The sequence below is a fragment of the Erithacus rubecula genome (genome assembly GCF_903797595.1).
Source record: "Erithacus rubecula genome assembly, chromosome: 5".
NCBI lineage: Eukaryota > Metazoa > Chordata > Aves > Passeriformes > Muscicapidae > Erithacus > Erithacus rubecula.
In genome coordinates this window covers 64,115,891-64,133,058 of record NC_136687.1, presented here as the reverse complement: position 1 = coordinate 64,133,058, position 17,168 = coordinate 64,115,891, and the positions used below count along the sequence as shown (strand labels likewise).

Genomic DNA, 17,168 nt, shown 5'->3' with positions numbered 1-17,168 from the left:
TGCCGGCCTCTGCTCCGGAACCGCTCCGCGCCGGCCGCGGACAGCATGTCTGCCTCCTCTTCCAGAAGGAAGAGCAAGGGGCGCCCGGCCACGGGCGGCGGCTCCCCGCGGGATGCTCCCCTGGGTGCTGCCGCGGGCGGGCCGCTGGCGCTGCGTGTCGCCGACGCCGTGGAGGCAGGTACGGGGTGCGTGAGGCGGGAGCGGGCGGCCCCGGCTGCTCCAGCCCCGCTGCCTCAGCCCGGCGCGCTGAGGGCGCCTCGTTTGAATCGAGTCCCTACCCAGCCATGCTCCCGGCGCCTCAGGAAAGCGGGATCGGAGAGATCCCTCAGACCGGGCGCCCATGAAATCTACTGTTGTAGATTTCACCACCGGGTGCCGGCGGTGGCGGGGGCGCGGTGGAAGCGGCGGCGCCTCACGGGCGGTCCGCGCTCCCCTCAGCGCGGCGAGGTTGTGCTTCCCGGGGAGCGCGGGAAACGCCGGGTTTGCTGAGGGGAAGGGGAAAAAAATACTGGTTTTTTTTTTTTCCCCCCCGAAAACTTAGGAGATGACAAAGTGCCGAAGATGCTGCGCAGAGCGCTGTCGCAGCTGTCGCTGAGCAGCATGAAATCTGCGGGTCTCTGCATAGGGAGGCCGGCCCTGCTCACCTCCGCTGATGGGCGGCAGGAGGTGAGACCCTTTCTTGGCCCTTTAAGTGCTTTTCCTGTGCTGTTAGCCTCTTCCTGTTGTATTCCATGAAGCCAGCATGGATCATGCATTGAGAAAGATGGTGAATATGCTCTTCCATGTCATCTACACTGTAGTTTCATTTGTATTCTCTGTGTTGGCAAAAATCCATGCAGCTGGTTTGCTTTTTTTTCTATAGATTTATGTCATATGTGAAGAAATGGGTTATATATTATATCTTGCACAAGCACACACATCTGTTTTTCTTGTAAATAAAGTGTGTTTGCTTATCTTTTTTTCACTGATGCATAGCATTTTCTAATCAGCACTGCGTATGCTTTTGAGTCATCTGCAGAATCTGTAGAGAGTGCTGGTGGAATTTTTTACCACATTTGTAACCAAAATATAACCCTTCGGTTTTGAAAGCATCTTAGATCAAATCTTAAGACCTCAGTGTGCCTTGTGTCTTGCTCAGTGGAAGCAGCTTTTAACCTAATCCTTCATATTAAAGCATTGCTTCCCTTGACTGGAAATGAGAGGGGCAAGACCTCAACTGACAGATGTTTGCTTTGAAAATTCCTCCTAGGTCTGTACTGCTTGGCCCACCACAGGCTTCCCAGGGGGGAAAATTGGACTGGGTGAAACCACACAGAAGAGCCTGAAAGTAAATCCAGGTGATGCTGTCACTGTGCAGCCTGTGACTGGTGCAGTCATCCAGGCAGAGGAAATCGATGTCAAGTTGAAGTATGGAACTTATTATAACCTTATTGAGGTTTTTATTCAACCACTTCCCTTCAAAATTTGTCATTTTCTTTATAATTTCACAGAGTTGGCATTTGGATTGTTGCAGAGTCTGATTACAGTTGTTTCCTAAATAAAGTTACTTTATTGTTACTTTTGAATGTTTCCTAGCACTTGAATTAGCATCAGGGTTTCCAGGCAGTCAGTTGCAGAATTTTTTTCCCTGAAGAAATTCCTCCTGATGTCCAGAGAACCATAGTTTTATGTACAAAGCAAGAACATGACTTACTAAAAGAATTAATTGAAGTCCCATTGTTCAAGTGCTTCCTAGGTTACTAGATGCTTTACAGGTGTAGTTCATTCTCTGCAAATTAAACACCTGTGGATAGTGCTTGCATGCATAATTTAGCTTTTTCCCCACTTAAAAGGATCAATCCCCAACTCCAGACCCCAACAACATTAACTGGATTAACTTAATACAGCTGTTTTCCATCAAGTTGCTTTCTTGGTCGTTGAAAGTCGAGAAGGAGCTTTCATTTGCAGGCTTAGGGCTCCGCCTGCTGTTCACACTTTGAGTTGCAGCAGCTGTGTCTGCTTGCTTTCAGTAAATGCCTTTGGTGCCGCTGCTTTTCAGCGTGCGGGTGTGTGTGCTTACAGGCGTTGTGGGCTTCCATCTGCAAAGTGCATGGAGCCAGTCTTAGCTCTGACTCAGTTAACAGAACAGCTAGAAAATGCTTTTGGGAAAACTGGGAGTGTTTTGATAGCTGATGTGCAAGTGCTCAAGGCACTGTTTTAGTCAATAAAAGTTGTGTACGTGTGTTTGCAAGGCTGAAAGAGACCCACCTGATTTAAATTCTTCTCAGTTCAGTACCTGTAGTTGTGAGTATTGTGCCTGGACAGCTGAGATGCCTGCACTGCCTATTTGTGATCCTAAGAAATGATAACTGCAGCTTAGAATTCTGTTAATTACAGCCTTTTGTCTGGCAAAACTAGCCCCAGATTAAATAGTGTTACTATTTACTTGTGTTACTATGTGTCTGATATCTTCAGGGTTAAGTCCATATGATATGAACACTGTGCAGTGCTGTGAGTTGTGGATTTGTTTTTAATTGCTTGGAAAACCAATTTTTTCCCTTCCTACCACAGGGACAAAGATGCCACCGTTAATGCTGAGGAAATGACTGTCTGTCTGCTGAGAAACCTTGGTATGAGTTTTGCTGCTTCTCTTCTGATTGTTCAGTTTTTGTAGTTCTGGATACAAGAGCAAACAGTATCCTGTTATGTTCTTAATCAAAGGTTTATGGCCAAATATGAGATGTTACTTTGCACTTTGTTCAGGAATCTGTCTTGGGCTAACTAATGATGTCATGCTGCAAATTGTCTAATTTGTATTAGTTGTGGTTCCCTTTCTGTTGTCCGTTACTTGTGTTATCTGGCTCAAATTAGCAGTGTTCAGCACCCACTGACAGCCTTCAGGCTGATACTGTGGTGCACTTCATAGTTTACTTGCATTGTGAGGAAAAGGGTGCACTGCTGCACATTGATAATAAGTTAAAGTATTAATATTAACGTGAAATCCCAGTCTCTGTATCCCTTTTTCTTTTGTTGGTGGTAAATAAGTAAAGTTGCTCTTCATTGGGTGGTAGGCTTACATAAGGAAGGCAAAAAAGAAAGGTAAATTATTCAAGGTAGTGAATACAAAATTTTTTACTTCTTACAATACTAATTCCAAAATCCTCCCTTTGTATGAAATTAAAAAGCTCAAATTAATTATGATTTTAAGTATGGGAGATTAAATGTGATACTGACAAATATTTATCCAGTAGAGTCTGCTTATGCACAAAAGGATCCTTCAAAGAACCTGAATTGTAACCTAAGCGTTACCTTTAAACACTCATAATTACTTTTTGTTATGTTAATTTATAGCACTTTCTGAGATTTCTGATGGAAGAATTATTCTGATGGAAGAATGTCTGTGTTGCTGCCAAAGTAGATTGAAATAGCATAATCTTTGTCTTTTTTTTTCCTTCAATCTTCTCATAGATGGGAAAATAGTCCTGCCAGGAAACCTCTTGGCTTTCACTTACTATGGCAAACTTTGCAACATCGTGGTGATGAAAGTGAAGGGGACTGACGGTGCAGAGCTGACTGCTCAGGGTGGCAGTGCCATTCCTGCTGATTCCAGTGAGCCAGACCTTGAGAGGTCAGATCTGGAGAGCAGTGCCTTAGACTTGTCCTTGCAGCTGGGCAGGATGGACATTGGTGACAGTCCAGAGGTTGCCTCCATGAGCACCCCGAGCAAAGCCATGGATCCAGGCTCACCAGCCACAGCCAGCGCTGCAGGCTCCAGGCACGGAGACAAAGCCTTCAGCAGGGGAGATGGTGCAGACCTCAGCCAGGATCTGGGGCAGGCTGGGGAAGGCAGCACTGAGGGACTCCCACTAAGTAGCAAACTTGGAGCAATGAGCAATACAGATTGTTTTTACTTCATTTCTTCAAGAACTAAAATCAATTTTATTGAACCAAGGACCACTGTAGCAGAGGATGGCGAGTGTGAGTCCCGTGTCACCTATGACATGATAGGAGGTTTGAGCAGCCAACTCAGAACTATTCGAGAAGCTGTTGAACTGCCCTTGAAGAAACCTGAACTGTTCAAGAGTTATGGTAGGATGCCTGAGGGTTGGCTTTCTTCCTTGGCTTCCTTCTTTAATTGGTTTTTTTTTTTTTTTTTAAATGCTAATTACTCTAGGACTATGCATTGAATTTTGTATAGCTGATCTGGTAAACTTGTATGTCCAAACAATATCAAACTGTTTTATACACTATATGGATACTGTGAAGATGTTCTGGTTAGCCTGTGAAAAACAGTTGAGCAGAGAAGAAATGTGTGCCTGTACCAAAATTCAGGCATGCATAAGCAGAATTTATAGCAAATAGGAAAGACTTCTGTACTTGAACACTTGAAAAGTACAGCTGTTTGTGTTGTCAAGATTTTTTTCATTGGTAGACTCAGTTAATCATATATTTTAAATGGAGAAAAACTCAGATTAATTCTGCTTTTTTTTTTTATCCCTGTGTGTTCCTGCAAAATTTTAAGGAGATCTTTTGAGGCTGTTTACTCAAACTGCTCAGTGTGGAATTACAGGGTGGAAAACCAAATATGATTACTGCTGCCACACATAAGGTTACAGCTAATACATATAAAAACTTGGAGGATTTTTGTGACTCTGTGCTGTGTATTTATCACAAATGGCTATGTACCTTGCTGAGGTTTGCATTGCTTTATTTCTCTCTGTGACCTCTTCCCTCATGTGTGCTTCAGAGGGGAGGTGATTACAGTGGGGACAGTTTCCACAGCACACAGGTGCCTGTTTCCTGACATGTCCATCCATGAGTGGTCCAGCCCCAGCATCACCACGTGGTTTTGTGCCAGCTGAGTTTGCTTCAGCATGAGTGTTCTTCACACCTAATCCCTAAAGCTTGAGCAATTTCTCTACTAATCACCTGATGGATGATGGTGTTTTCTCAGCAGTTACAAACCTTTAGTCCCCATCCAAACGCTGGGAGTCCTTGTCAGCTCTTGGGCAGCAAGGCTGGAGCTGAGGTGAGCCTGTGGTTCCACAGCTCCATGTATTGCCAGTGCCAGAAACGCCACAGGAGAGAGCATCATGTGCTTTAATTGACTGGTGTGCTAATCTGGAACCTGTCTGTAGAGATGCTTTTATTTTTATCCTTTGTCAGGGCAGATAATTTTTTCTCTTTTCCAGTGTATTAGCTTCTTAGATTTGGTCTTGTGGCCTGTCCTTGAGGCATCATTCCCTGTTTGATTCCCAGTCCCACCTGATGTTTCTTTGGTTGTGTTTCACCAGTTTCTTTTGTGCTGGAGTCAGACCTTTGTCAAACATTTGTCTTTGCTTTTTGCTTTCTAGTTTTTCAACTTCTGGTGTTGCCTTTCGTGCCCATTTAATTTGGCTTTGGTTATCTGAAACTTTCTTTGGTGGGCTCTTTACCTGGGATCACAGTTGTGTTTCATGCAGTTTACCTGTGTTTCCTGTTCTTCCAAAGTCCCCTATGTTCTGTGCTTTAATGTTTCTGTCTCTTTGGCTCTTAACAACATGTGCCATTAAGTAAATTCATCCTTTTAATGTGTGTTTTTCATCATCTTGTAAACATTATTAAATCAAGCCTCACAAGATGTCTATAAATTTTTGGAGTGTAGAGGAGAAGTGGTTTTCTGATATGGGAAATTTGTTATAATGACACTGTAAGAATCATGAATAACTTAAATTATATTAATGGATATTAGATACTCGAGTAATTTTTTTGAGAAAACACAGTGAAGATTATAATGAACTATTGAAAAATATAATGACTTAAATAGGTGATTTTAAAGAAAGTCTTTTGGATGTTAAAATGTGGATGAATGTCCTATTTAAGAGTGATCTTTTCCCTGTAAGCTTAACTCATCATAATGATGCGTCTGTTACAGGAATTATTGCTCAAGTCAAAGTAGTATTGGTAGTGACAGGGACAGTGAATATGCAAGTACATATGGGCCTGGCATTTATCACCAGTAACTTCTTTTCTCTGTTTGCCTGTGTGTGCTTGTCCCAAGGGATCCCTCCTCCCCGAGGAGTGCTGCTCTATGGCCCTCCAGGAACTGGGAAGACCATGATTGCCAAGGCCATTGCAAATGAGGTTGGCGCTCACGTTACTGTCATTAATGGCCCTGAAATCATAAGCAAGTAAGTCCACCCACTTTATTTCCATTAATTCTCTAAATATAGTAGCCCAAAATATACCCTGGCACCTGTCCAGATAGATGTAGTATTTGCTCTGGGTTATTTATTCAAAAGAGTCAAAGTGGGAAAGGGTTCTCTCAAGCAAGGCTTATGTTTCTTGTATTAAAAGAGGTTTTTTGGACTTGGCCAGGAAATTTGTGTAAGGCGTGGATTTTGCCTGTACCCTATTTCACCTTAATTTCTGGTCCTTGTGGAAATAAGGATTATTGTAGATTTGCCTAGACTTCAGGACTTTGCAAGTGTGTGCTACGGATTTTTGTAATTTACAAGCAGTAATTTTCCACGTTGCCTGGAAAAAATAAAAACCCCAAGTTTTTTATTAAAATAATTTTTAATTCTCACAGGTTTTATGGGGAGTCTGAGTCGAGGTTGCGTCAGATATTCACTGAGGCTTCTCTCCGGTACGTTCCTTTGGAGAATTTTATTCTCAGTATTGGTTCCAGCCTTAATGTTCTTAAAAGAAAAATACTTGCAAGAATCTTTGCATACTGAAGGTATTAATTGTCTCATATATTATTCATTTTAGTTTTCTCTCTAAGTAATACTGTATACAAGATTGAAATTTTCAGTTTCCTGAAGAAGTGTGTTAGTTTTTGTAGGAGCTGAATGTTTTTCATGAATAGGAAAGCCTTAATGTTTTAAATCTTCCTGAGCACCTTAACATTTTTTTCCTGTATTTTTTTTCTCCTCAGTCGCCCCTCAATTATATTTATAGATGAGTTGGATGCACTCTGTCCAAAGAGAGAAGGGGCTCAGAATGAAGTGGAAAAGAGAGTTGTTGCTTCACTGCTGACATTAATGGATGGCATTGGCTCAGTAAGTTGAATCTAATGGGACAATTAATGTACTTGGGACTCACTGAACAAACATTGCTTCTTTAGTGGAGCAAATTTGAGATGTATCATTTGTAGGGAAAGAAAACAGACTTAGGTGAGACTTTGTAGAATAATCTAATGTTTTTTTGGATGCTAAGCAGAGGACATAGGAGAGGAATATCTCCTGTAAACTGTTAGTTTAAAAGAAAGTAGCTTTCTTCCATTCACTGCCTTTCCTTTGCCTTTTCCCTCTTCTGTAGTTTTGGAGATCAAATTGAATATTCAATGATAGTCCATCATTGAACTTAATCAGGTATTTTTAGTTGTTCTGGAATCAAAGTCATGAGAATGCTTCTGGTAATATGTAGGCTGCATGATTAAAAGCAACAGCAGCTATTTCAAGATTGCCAGAGCAGTATGTAGGGCATAAACAAAAGCCTAATAATGAAACAGTAAATTTAATTGACTTGAGTAAATTATAGATTGAGCCCATAAAGTTTGGTGATCTCTCGTCTATTATTTTATGATTATTAGCAGGAAAGATGAAAGAACTGTCCAGAGTCTGAAAATAAATTTCTTCTGTTTACGTAATCTGCAAGTTTCTCATTTTCCTGCATGGCAGCTTGAGTTGCCCAGTCTGAAATTGTTCACAGGCAGAACATATTTTCTGGTGGCAAAGGCTGATGGATATTCTTTCTAGATAGAGTGCTTTATTCACAAGAAGAGAATGACATTACAAGAGACCTCCTAACTGATCTTGCCTCACTGTAAAAGTGAAGAAGCAGATCTTGAGGAAATCGGTTAGGATTTTTCACCTTGCTTTTCCTGCTGGACCTACAGGAAGCTTTATAACCTCCTGTCCTTGCTGGGTTTGATACCTGAACTGATTTGTTTCCCAATCTTGTTTATTCAGGGTCTGCTGATACCATTTTGTCTGCTGATACCATTCTTGTGCCAACGTTGCATTTTAGCTTAAGGGCTTCTTTTTCTCTCTTTGGTTCATAGTTCCCTGATTTAGGAATGCAGATTCTTGGGGGTTAAAGTGGGAGTGCCTCTCATCTTATTCATTTGATGTTTAATTGTATTTTAAAAATACTATTTGGTGTTGTTTGATGCCTTCAGGAAGGCAGTGAAGGGCAGCTGTTGGTCCTTGGGGCCACCAATCGCCCTCATGCCCTGGATGCAGCGCTGCGCCGGCCGGGGCGTTTCGATAAGGAGATAGAAATTGGAATTCCCAATGCCCAGGACCGTCTGGACATCCTCCAGAAGCTTCTCAAGAAGGTTCCCCATTCACTCACAGCAGAGCAGTTGGCACATCTGGCTGATAGTGCACATGGTTATGTGGGTGCAGACTTGGCAGCCTTGTGCAAGGAAGCGGGTAAGGCTTTGTTTATCTTATTTAGAATATTACTTTACTGTTAGTCTCTTTTTAAAGAAAAAAAATCCACAGTCTGTACTAACAGCCCTTGAAACACTCAAATTTTATTAATTCTTGTGTCAAAGAAAACACTGCCGAATGTGTCTCTTCCTAGGCAGATGGGAAAAATTCTTGGAATAGTGATAACTTTTAAAATGCAGCATTAAAATCAATAACCCTGGGGAATGCCCCATGTCATTTCTAGGATCTTAGACAGCTTGCTCTCTCAGTAAACCAATGGTTTTGGGAATTAACTAACATCCCTTAGAGTTTTTCCACTTTCTAGACAACCCCTTGCACATAAAAATTCTAAGTACAGCTTGGTCTGCACATCCTTGTTCCCAGGATGTGGAGGTTGTGGGCCTCAGGGGTGTTTCCTGTGTCTCTCTTCCATATTTCATGCCCATATTCCATTTTCCTGCAGATGAGGAGCTCCTGGCAGGGGCCAGAGCGCTGTGTGCACCTGGCTCAGGTTGTGTGGTAGAGCTGAGAGAGCTGCACAGTATGCCCTGAGCCTGGGGCTGGAACGTGGCTCTTGGCCTTGGGAACAGGCACAGCCCTGGAGAATTATCCATGCATCATGCAGTCAGGGTTCAGTATGTTCCAGGGAATGCTTCAGCATGAGTTCACCTCTGTTTTCATTGGATGAAATATTGCAAGTACTCTCTATCAGTTCCTAGGTTTTGCTAGAGTGCGTCTGCACAGTTTCTGTGTTGGAGATTAAATCTGCCCATGAGCAGCCCTTTAAAACAGCTGAGTCAAAATAGACTGTCCAGCTCTGCTTACACGTGTTTGCTCCCTTGTAGTTCACAAATAAGTTTGCTGCATGTGCTGGTTGCTTTTATTTCCCTTGGCACTGGGACAGCTTCCTCTGGCAGTGGCACAGAGCACGGATAATTCTTGCATCGGAACTGACTGCGAAGATGACAGATGTTTTATTAGGGGTGATGGCACCTGGAACAGCAAGGTCTTTGCTTGCCAGCTTCCAGAATTTTTAAGGGGTAGCTCTCAAATAGAAACTAGTGAAGTTTTTATGTACCAAGAAGAAAAAAATATGAGATTATTCGTTTCCTAGTGCTTTCCTCTTGGCTTCAGTTGTGTTTTAAGCTCTGTTTTAAATTAGAAGACATAATTATTTTTCCTGCTTGTATATATTTGTTTAAAAAACAGATAAACTCCCTTTTTATTTTCCTTCCCCTGCATTTTTGGAAGCCTGTCAGTCTGCCTGTGTTTCAGTACTCAAATAGTAAACACTTAACTCATGTAATCTCAAGTTCTCAGTGAAAAGTGTTGTGGTTTCAATTCCCAACATGACCCAGCCAAGGCTTCCACTTATGCCTGTGCAGATGGATTCATAATCCAGCTGCAAATAGATGATATTTACCCACTTCATGAGTACCTCTTAGAAAATAAATCTGGGATGTTGTGCAGGTTGAACATTACACAGATAGAAATCTTCAGGCATCTTCCTGTGACTGCAGGACAGGAACTTTGCATCCAAAGCCAGTGGTGGGAATGAGGAGAGGAGGATGTCACCTTCCTCGTGCTCTTCCTTCAAGTTTGAATCCATGCTGTCAGATTTCCCTGTCGTTTGTTACCGTGGGGTGACCTCTGCTGGGGAAAATACAGTCCAGCACCCTTAACTCCTTGCAGCCCACGTGAAGTTTTCCTCTTCAAGAAGTTACAGGAGCATGAGTCAGTTGAGCTGTTATATAAATTGAACTTAAGTTGCTCATGACTAAGGAACGTTCTTAGTTGGAGCCTTTTTTTCCTTCTAATAAAGCTCTTTATCTTTTTTTTTTTTATATTACGTTTTCAACAGCTTGTGAAATATTGCTGCTTTCACTGGAGTTAAACTTAGCAAAGACTTTTGTAATCTACTCTTTCTCCTCAGCAGAGCAAGATTCCCAAGATTCCTTCATATGGCAAATTTTCCAGTGTTTTGTCTAGTTTTTTGCTTTTTTTTTGTGTTGTTCCAAGATGCATGGGCTCCTATTGCTTCACTTCAGAAAGTCTGCTGTGGGCCAAGCTAGCTTGCTGTCCAGGAATGCTCTCTGATATTCATCCCAAGCTCTCCTTGTTTAGTTTTATCCCATTATTTCTATTTACATCCTTGTATAACACGTTTGCTCTCCCTCCTTAGTGTTTACACCCTTCAGATATCTCTAGGCTGTTCTCATGTCCCCTACCTCCTCATTCATTACTGAGCCAAACTATAAATATTTAGCTCTTTTAATCTTTCCTCATAAATAAGTCCTTCCTGCCTTCCGAGAAATTGTGTTGATTTTCTCTGAACTGCCTCCAGTTTGTCAATAACCTTTTTGGTGATGTAGGCCTTAGAATTGAGCATAACATTTCATATACATGTATATTACATCATAAAACATGATATAAACATATAGTTAAAGCAACTAATGCACATTTCTAAATGTCTAAAATGTTTGGTATTGAGACAACATCTGAGTTAAGAGTTCTTTCACAACTGTTAAGGTTATTTGTGTCAAATTCAGACTTGATGTGTAAGTACAGGTGAAATGTGGAAACTACTTTAGAAAAAGGGTTTCAGAACTCAGGAATGCATGTTCAGTTTTTGGCACAGGATTACTGTTGCTTGCTGATTTGTGTTTCAGTTGTGGTCTGTGGGAGACTCTTGAGTCCTTCATACCCCATTTATATCCTTGGGTTTGTGGCTGGGAAGACTGCAAATTTGCAAGCTAAATATGTTTATATTCTTAATACAAAGTTTAGATAATTTTCCAGAGGGCTCATCTTTCCTTATCTTTCTACTTCAACTCTGTTTTTTTAACACATGTATTGTGTATATACTGCTTGTATAAACCAAGGGTGTAGTAATTAGTAACATGGTAAATGTGGTATTTGTAGGGCTTTTGCATTTCTAGTCAGGTTTCCTAAGATACTTCATTATAAAAGCTTTGATGTTTGCCTTCTATATAATTCTGAAGACCATTTGTTCATGGAAAGTAAATAACCATTGTAGAATTAAACATATTCCAACTGGTTTTTTGGCAGAAGTTGTTTGTTCTCCAGTGCAAGATTTGCTTAGTGGTATTGCTGGGGTCAGACAGGCAAGTTTCATGTTCTGTTCAGCAATTCTGCATTTTCATGGGAATTTTGAAGAAGTGTTGTGGGCCTGTAATGTCCATTTTGTGTTGAATGTTTCTAGACCCCTGTGTCTATGGTTGTGGTGTGGTCTATGCTGGGATGGGCAGGGAGAGGAAAAATGGGCAAGAAACTTTTGCAAAATCTTGTCCAAAAGTGTAATCTGTACTTTCCCAAACAGAGTATTGTGACCAAAACCCATGACACCTTTATATGGACATGCTTATTATAATCAGATAAGAATGCTTTTATTTTAGGTCCTGAATTTTTAAAATATTAGTAGATTTTTCTCCTTGTCCTCTACTGAAGATACAGTTCTAGTCTCTCACAAAAACGAAATCCCAAAACTGCGATTTTTACAGGGTATTTACAAATCCAAGGTTACAATATCTGTAGTGACTCCACTGGAACAATTAAGATTTGCTGTAATTCTCTACTGCCTAGCAAGGTACTTGTGATTTCCACAGAAGCCAAATGTGACAAACCTGCAGATTCCATGCTGGGCACTGGGCCACATCCTGTGCACATCAGCTTGCAGTGGTACACTCCTGAGGACTTGGGTACCATCCAAGGGATTCACACACAGACAATTCTTGACAAGAAAAGGGCTTATTTATGTGTGTAGCTGAGAAAGTATCATTCTTCAGGTTGGGAGAGGTCTACTGCATCCTAAATTATTTAGTAGGCTGGTTTTTAGTGTGAACAGCTGCTTTCTGAATTGTTTTATCTCAAGCAGAGGAGTGTATAGGAGATAGACTGCCATATCCTTGCATATAATATCAGTGTTTGTATGCCCTTGAGATCTTGTTGCTTCTCCTTTATTTAATTTGCCATGTGGTCTTTTATTAATTCCCTAAAAAATTATAATGTTTTTAATTTATTGGCAAATATAAGCACTGTACTCCTTTAAAAAAAAAACCAAAACATATGAAATGTTAATTATGTAGCAGGGACATGAATGATATAAACTGTACTGAATGTTAGAAGATGCTTAGCAACAAAGGTTTCCAAATATAGCAATTTATTATAAACTTATCCTTCTATGGCTGCCTGTAGCATTTCAAGAGGGTGAATATAAATATAGCTTGATTTCTTCAAGGAGTGAGTTCAGTCATATTGTTTACAGAGAAAGGAAGTATTTGCTTTGTGACTCTCAGGATTTATCTTGAACATCCTCGTTCATTACACATCATTTCAGTGTGCTGATATAAAACACTTGGGCTGTGATAAGATAGCATCATGAGGAGAGGAAGAACAAATGGCTTTGTTTAAATAGTGGTCACTCTGGCAAGAACATTGATTTGCTTCCAGTAAGGATGCTGTAACCACTGAGACTTAGAGACTTCTGTGAAAGAGGCACTAGTGGCTTTGTTTTGCATGAGAAGTTTTTTTTAATTGCCTGAAAAAGGTATCACCTTGCTTAGCCTTTAGGATTAGAATGGTTTCCTGGCTTGGGCTGTCTTTTACCAAAAAAATCTTAGAGAAATAAGAGATTGACATGTGTCTTTGACCAGTATGAATCAGCATTACTCTGCTGAATCTGTGAAACCACTTTGATAGGCACGTGATAGTAGTCTGTTGTCTTGTGCTTTTGATTTTGAGTCCTGTTGTTTGGAGATCTTGTCTGTGCTGTTCATTTAATTATCCCTGAATTCTGGTGAATAATGCAGGATGGAAAGGCTTTATGCTGTTTAATCCATATAGTTCTGTATATTGATTTTATGTGGATATTAGACTTGTAGAGGTGTAATGTATTTAGGAGCATGCTGTGCTTGTTTTTTTATTGGAGCTGAGAAACTTCCTGCTGTATCTTCTACACCCCAAGAAAGAGTTTCTGCAATCCACTTGCATTAAAAGTAAGAATTAAAAACCAATTTTCAACAGAAGATCTGTCTCAGGATTTTTCTGTTTTTCCCTGTAATTGATGGGGAAGTGAATTCCCCTGGAGCCCAGGAATGTCTCTTTGTTAGACCTGTGTGGTTTTTTCCCCCCCAGCTCCTGCAGTTGTGGTAGCCTGGCCACCTGCAGGAAACATGAGCCGTGTGGGCTAATGTGATTAACAGTGAGGCTCTGTGCACCCCGAGGAGCAGCCCCTGAGCTCTTTCAACCAGACAAATGCTGCCTTCAACCCCTGCCTTCCCAGCCTCCTATCTCCAATCCAGCTCTTCCTTTCAGCTCAGGCACAGCCCTGATGAAACAGCCCAGTGTTAGGGCACCAAGAATATCCTTCCTTTCTTTAAGCCATAAAGATGCTGAAACTTTCCCAGCACTGTCTGGACCCGGGTTCTGCTGGGGGTGTGCTACAAATGCAGATATTTTTCTTGGATTGCACTGCTAAATGTAGGAATGTGGGCTTGAGAGGCTGTTGAAAATGCAGGTTTTGACAGAGACAGTTGATGACCAAGGCAGTGGGTTTGTTTGTTTTGCAGGGTGGTTTTTGGTTCACTTTCAAATTAACTGACTGCAGTTACAGATTTGAAAGGGGAAGCACTGCTTGACATGCTGTAATTATTTTATTCCTTATGGAAAGTGACTGAAAATGCAATGTCTGTGTTGATATTTATTTATCAGTAGCAGGGACAAATATTGAAGCTATGCTGTTGCAAACAATCTGCTATTGCATTGTCTGAGTGCTGGTTCCCATGTGACAGTCAAAATGAGGTGGGAAAGGCTGCTTGCCTTTTTGTGAAAAGGTCATGTAGAAAATGTGGGAGTTTGGGGAATATTAATAACATAGCTAGTCAGATGGTCAATGCAAAAAAAAGTGTTATGAAATTTTTGCAGAAAGGGCAAAATACTGGATTTTGAAATTCACTGAAAAGCACAGATGTGGTACAAATGCAAAGCTACAAATGAATTTCTGGACTGGGACAACTGAGTTTTCTGGCACTGTGTTCCATCACTCTAATTTATAGTGTAAGGAGAGCAAGAAGATCCAATCTTCAGTGTCCATGAGTGTTAAGTTCTGTGTTCTGTGGTGTTCAAGCTGGGTCCAACAGTCCCTGAAGCAGAGGGTGTTTCTAAACCAAAGCAATTGGCCCAGCAGGTTAGGAGCAAACAGGCCTGTGCTTGCACACACACAGCAATGCAGTGTGACTTTTTTGGCCTCTCTAATGTGTTTTGGGGTGGTTTCTTTGAGCAGCAGCTCAGAACAATGTCTTTTCTGCAGAAGTGGCTAAATGTGGCCCCTGCCTCTCTGGAGCAAGGTGCACACTGTGTTGGTTTTTGGAATTACATTTTTCTTAAAGAAAATCTTTGCCTATTTTTTTGTTTGTTTTGTAATGGTACTTGATTTTTGTTTTTGCACAAGGAACATTGGACTCACTGCAGTCAGGGCATGTGAACTTTGGGTTTTCATCATAACTAGTTTTAAGTGAGTGTTTATCTAAAACTTGCAACTAATTGGATGATGGGGTTGCTGACTTCATGTGCACAGTTGTGAGTTGAGTACTTAATAATCTGTTTAAAACATCCCATTCTGCCTGCTGATATTTATATAAGCAGGAAATAGGGATTATTTTTTGGAAGAGTTGATCAATAACTGAAACTAATATTTTAAATTAACCTTCTTGACACATAAGTCACCATGTTCTTACTTCTGCAGCTTGAGTGGTATGGAAGAAATTATATTATTCATGTGTGGCAATGCAGTCAGCAGTAGGCATTTGTATGCAGGGCGATCAGCTACTGTTGGGGGACAGTGCTAGCATTTTCAGGCAGAGTTTTCATAAGTCTCCTAACTTTTTAATTTTTAGCTACTTGCCAGCATTCCTAATTACAATTGGACTGGGCAGTTAGCCATTAGCTGTTGCTTCTTGTCATTTTGTCCTTGCTGTTCTGGTAGCCTGGCAGTCTATTTTTCTCCTCACACACGTGTGACCACCCTTAGGTACATTTCTGTCTGGGAGCAGGCTAGGAACAGGCAGTCTGGTATTCCTTATTTCCCTCTGTTGTCACAGTGTTGGGATAAATGACGTGTGTGTGTACCTGATCTGTGAATAAACCATTTCCTCTACGAAAGAAGTTCTGAAAATGCAGTTCCTCCTTCCTTCCTTCCTTCCTTCCTTGCCCTCCCCTGTCACACCTCTCAGCAGCTTTCAGGCAGCTCCACAGACATGTTCCAGCAAATGCTGGGGCTCTTCAGGAAGGACTATAAATCGTGGATATAATCTCTGCAGTAGGTTAGTGCTCAGGTTAGCCCAGTGAATTTGCAATGTTATGGTTACAAGGGATTTAAGGGCATTATCTTTCCTGTGCAAAAAGTGCATGAAAGTTCTTTGGGGATTTTTCCCATATAACTCTGGCAGCTAAAGACAGATTGCAGAATATGGTTTTGAGAGCAAAAAGTCAAGGTTTCTGCTTCCTGACGTTTTTTTTTTCCTAAATACAGTTTTATATACAGGTTAATTTTTTTTTTTTTAAAGTTTAAAATACATTTTAAACTGACTTTAAGTTATATGAAATTCTTTTTCTATGCATAAACCTGCTAAATTTTGAAGTGTAGTATGTAAACATCTGGAAGTAGAGGAAGAATTTTGGAGCGAAATGCTAGATTAGCAGAGAAAGAAGAAACATTTCCTTTTGTAAACAATCCTACAAGACGATAGCAATTTCTTTGAAGCCACTGACAAATTCTGGTATTAAGATTCTGGTAGAGTAAGTCCAGACAGGATGGATTTGCAGAAGGAGCAGCTGATGGGCAGTAAAAGATGCATGATTAACCATTTTGTTGGGCTCAGTTTATTTCCTCAAGTGTTGTGTATATATTCTGTTTTGGAAACCTAAAGCATATATGTTGGTCATTCTGAGTGGCTGCTTCCTATTATTTACAGTGGTGTGTAATTATACACAGACTCTGACAAATATAGCAGTGTCGTAGGGTCTATTTTTAGGCTCAGATATTTGTTATTATGACCTAATGTGCCAAAACTTAGCCAAGCTATGAGCAAGAAAATCTTCCAGGCAAACAATGCTATCGACCTTGTGCATAGCCTGGTACCAAAGAAGGATCATCTGTACCAGGACAGGGCGTTCTGCTGCGTTTTTCCCCTCTGTCCACTTGGTTTCCTCTGTTCCAGACAGACAGGATGAGTTGGTGAGGTAGAGCACACAGTTGCTGGGCTGGAACAAACTGTTTATTTTCCATTGTTTGTAATCATGCATGCCTTATGCTGCTTTTTTTTTTTTTCTTTTTTTTTTTTTTGGTTTAGACCAGGATTTTCCATTGCTGCTTCACTGAGGATCAGTGTTGTTCACTACCCTTTTGCTCAAAGTTGGTATCCTGTGCCTGTGTGAAGTCTCACTGACTCTTCAGCAGGATGACTGCACTTCAGTCCTTCCTCCCCTAATGCAGGACTGTAATCAAACAGGGAAAATCCACTTGCCAACTTCAGGCACTGCTAAAAGGGTTGTTGATACTTCTTAACCCTGAATAATGGAGTAACATCTGAAAAGCAGCAATCAGAGCTGAAACAAACGCTGTGCTCAGAGTCAGTTCACAGCAGTGACATTCTGCTCGACCCAAAACATTCCCATGTGGAAGACACCCAGGAGGTGCCTGATGTTTTCTGAGGTGTTCCTGTTTGTATCTGCATTATAACTTGTGTAGTG

At 41.0% G+C, this 17,168-nt stretch overlaps 1 protein-coding gene across 4 annotated transcripts in view; it reads left to right on the top strand.

The window, feature by feature from the left end:
• The first annotated feature begins 2 nt into the window (after positions 1-2).
• Positions 3-17,168, top strand: part of AFG2A (AFG2 AAA ATPase homolog A) — a 157,000-nt gene continuing 139,834 nt past the window's right edge. For 3 of the 4 annotated variants that reach the window (XR_013774280.1, XM_079305973.1, XM_079305972.1), the window contains exons 1-9: positions 4-178; positions 542-666; positions 1,250-1,407; positions 2,551-2,609; positions 3,448-4,068; positions 6,020-6,149; positions 6,551-6,607; positions 6,899-7,022; positions 8,144-8,399. Coding sequence is in view for 3 of the 4 variants with exons in the window: in XM_079305973.1 (XP_079162099.1) it covers positions 46-178; positions 542-666; positions 1,250-1,407; positions 2,551-2,609; positions 3,448-4,068; positions 6,020-6,149; positions 6,551-6,607; positions 6,899-7,022; positions 8,144-8,399 (1,663 nt within the window). In the remaining variant the exon portion in view is untranslated. Of the gene's footprint in view, positions 179-541; positions 667-1,249; positions 1,408-2,550; positions 2,610-3,447; positions 4,069-6,019; positions 6,150-6,550; positions 6,608-6,898; positions 7,023-8,143; positions 8,400-17,168 lie in introns of all 4 variants that reach the window. The other variant, XM_079305974.1, reaches the window with a different exon arrangement.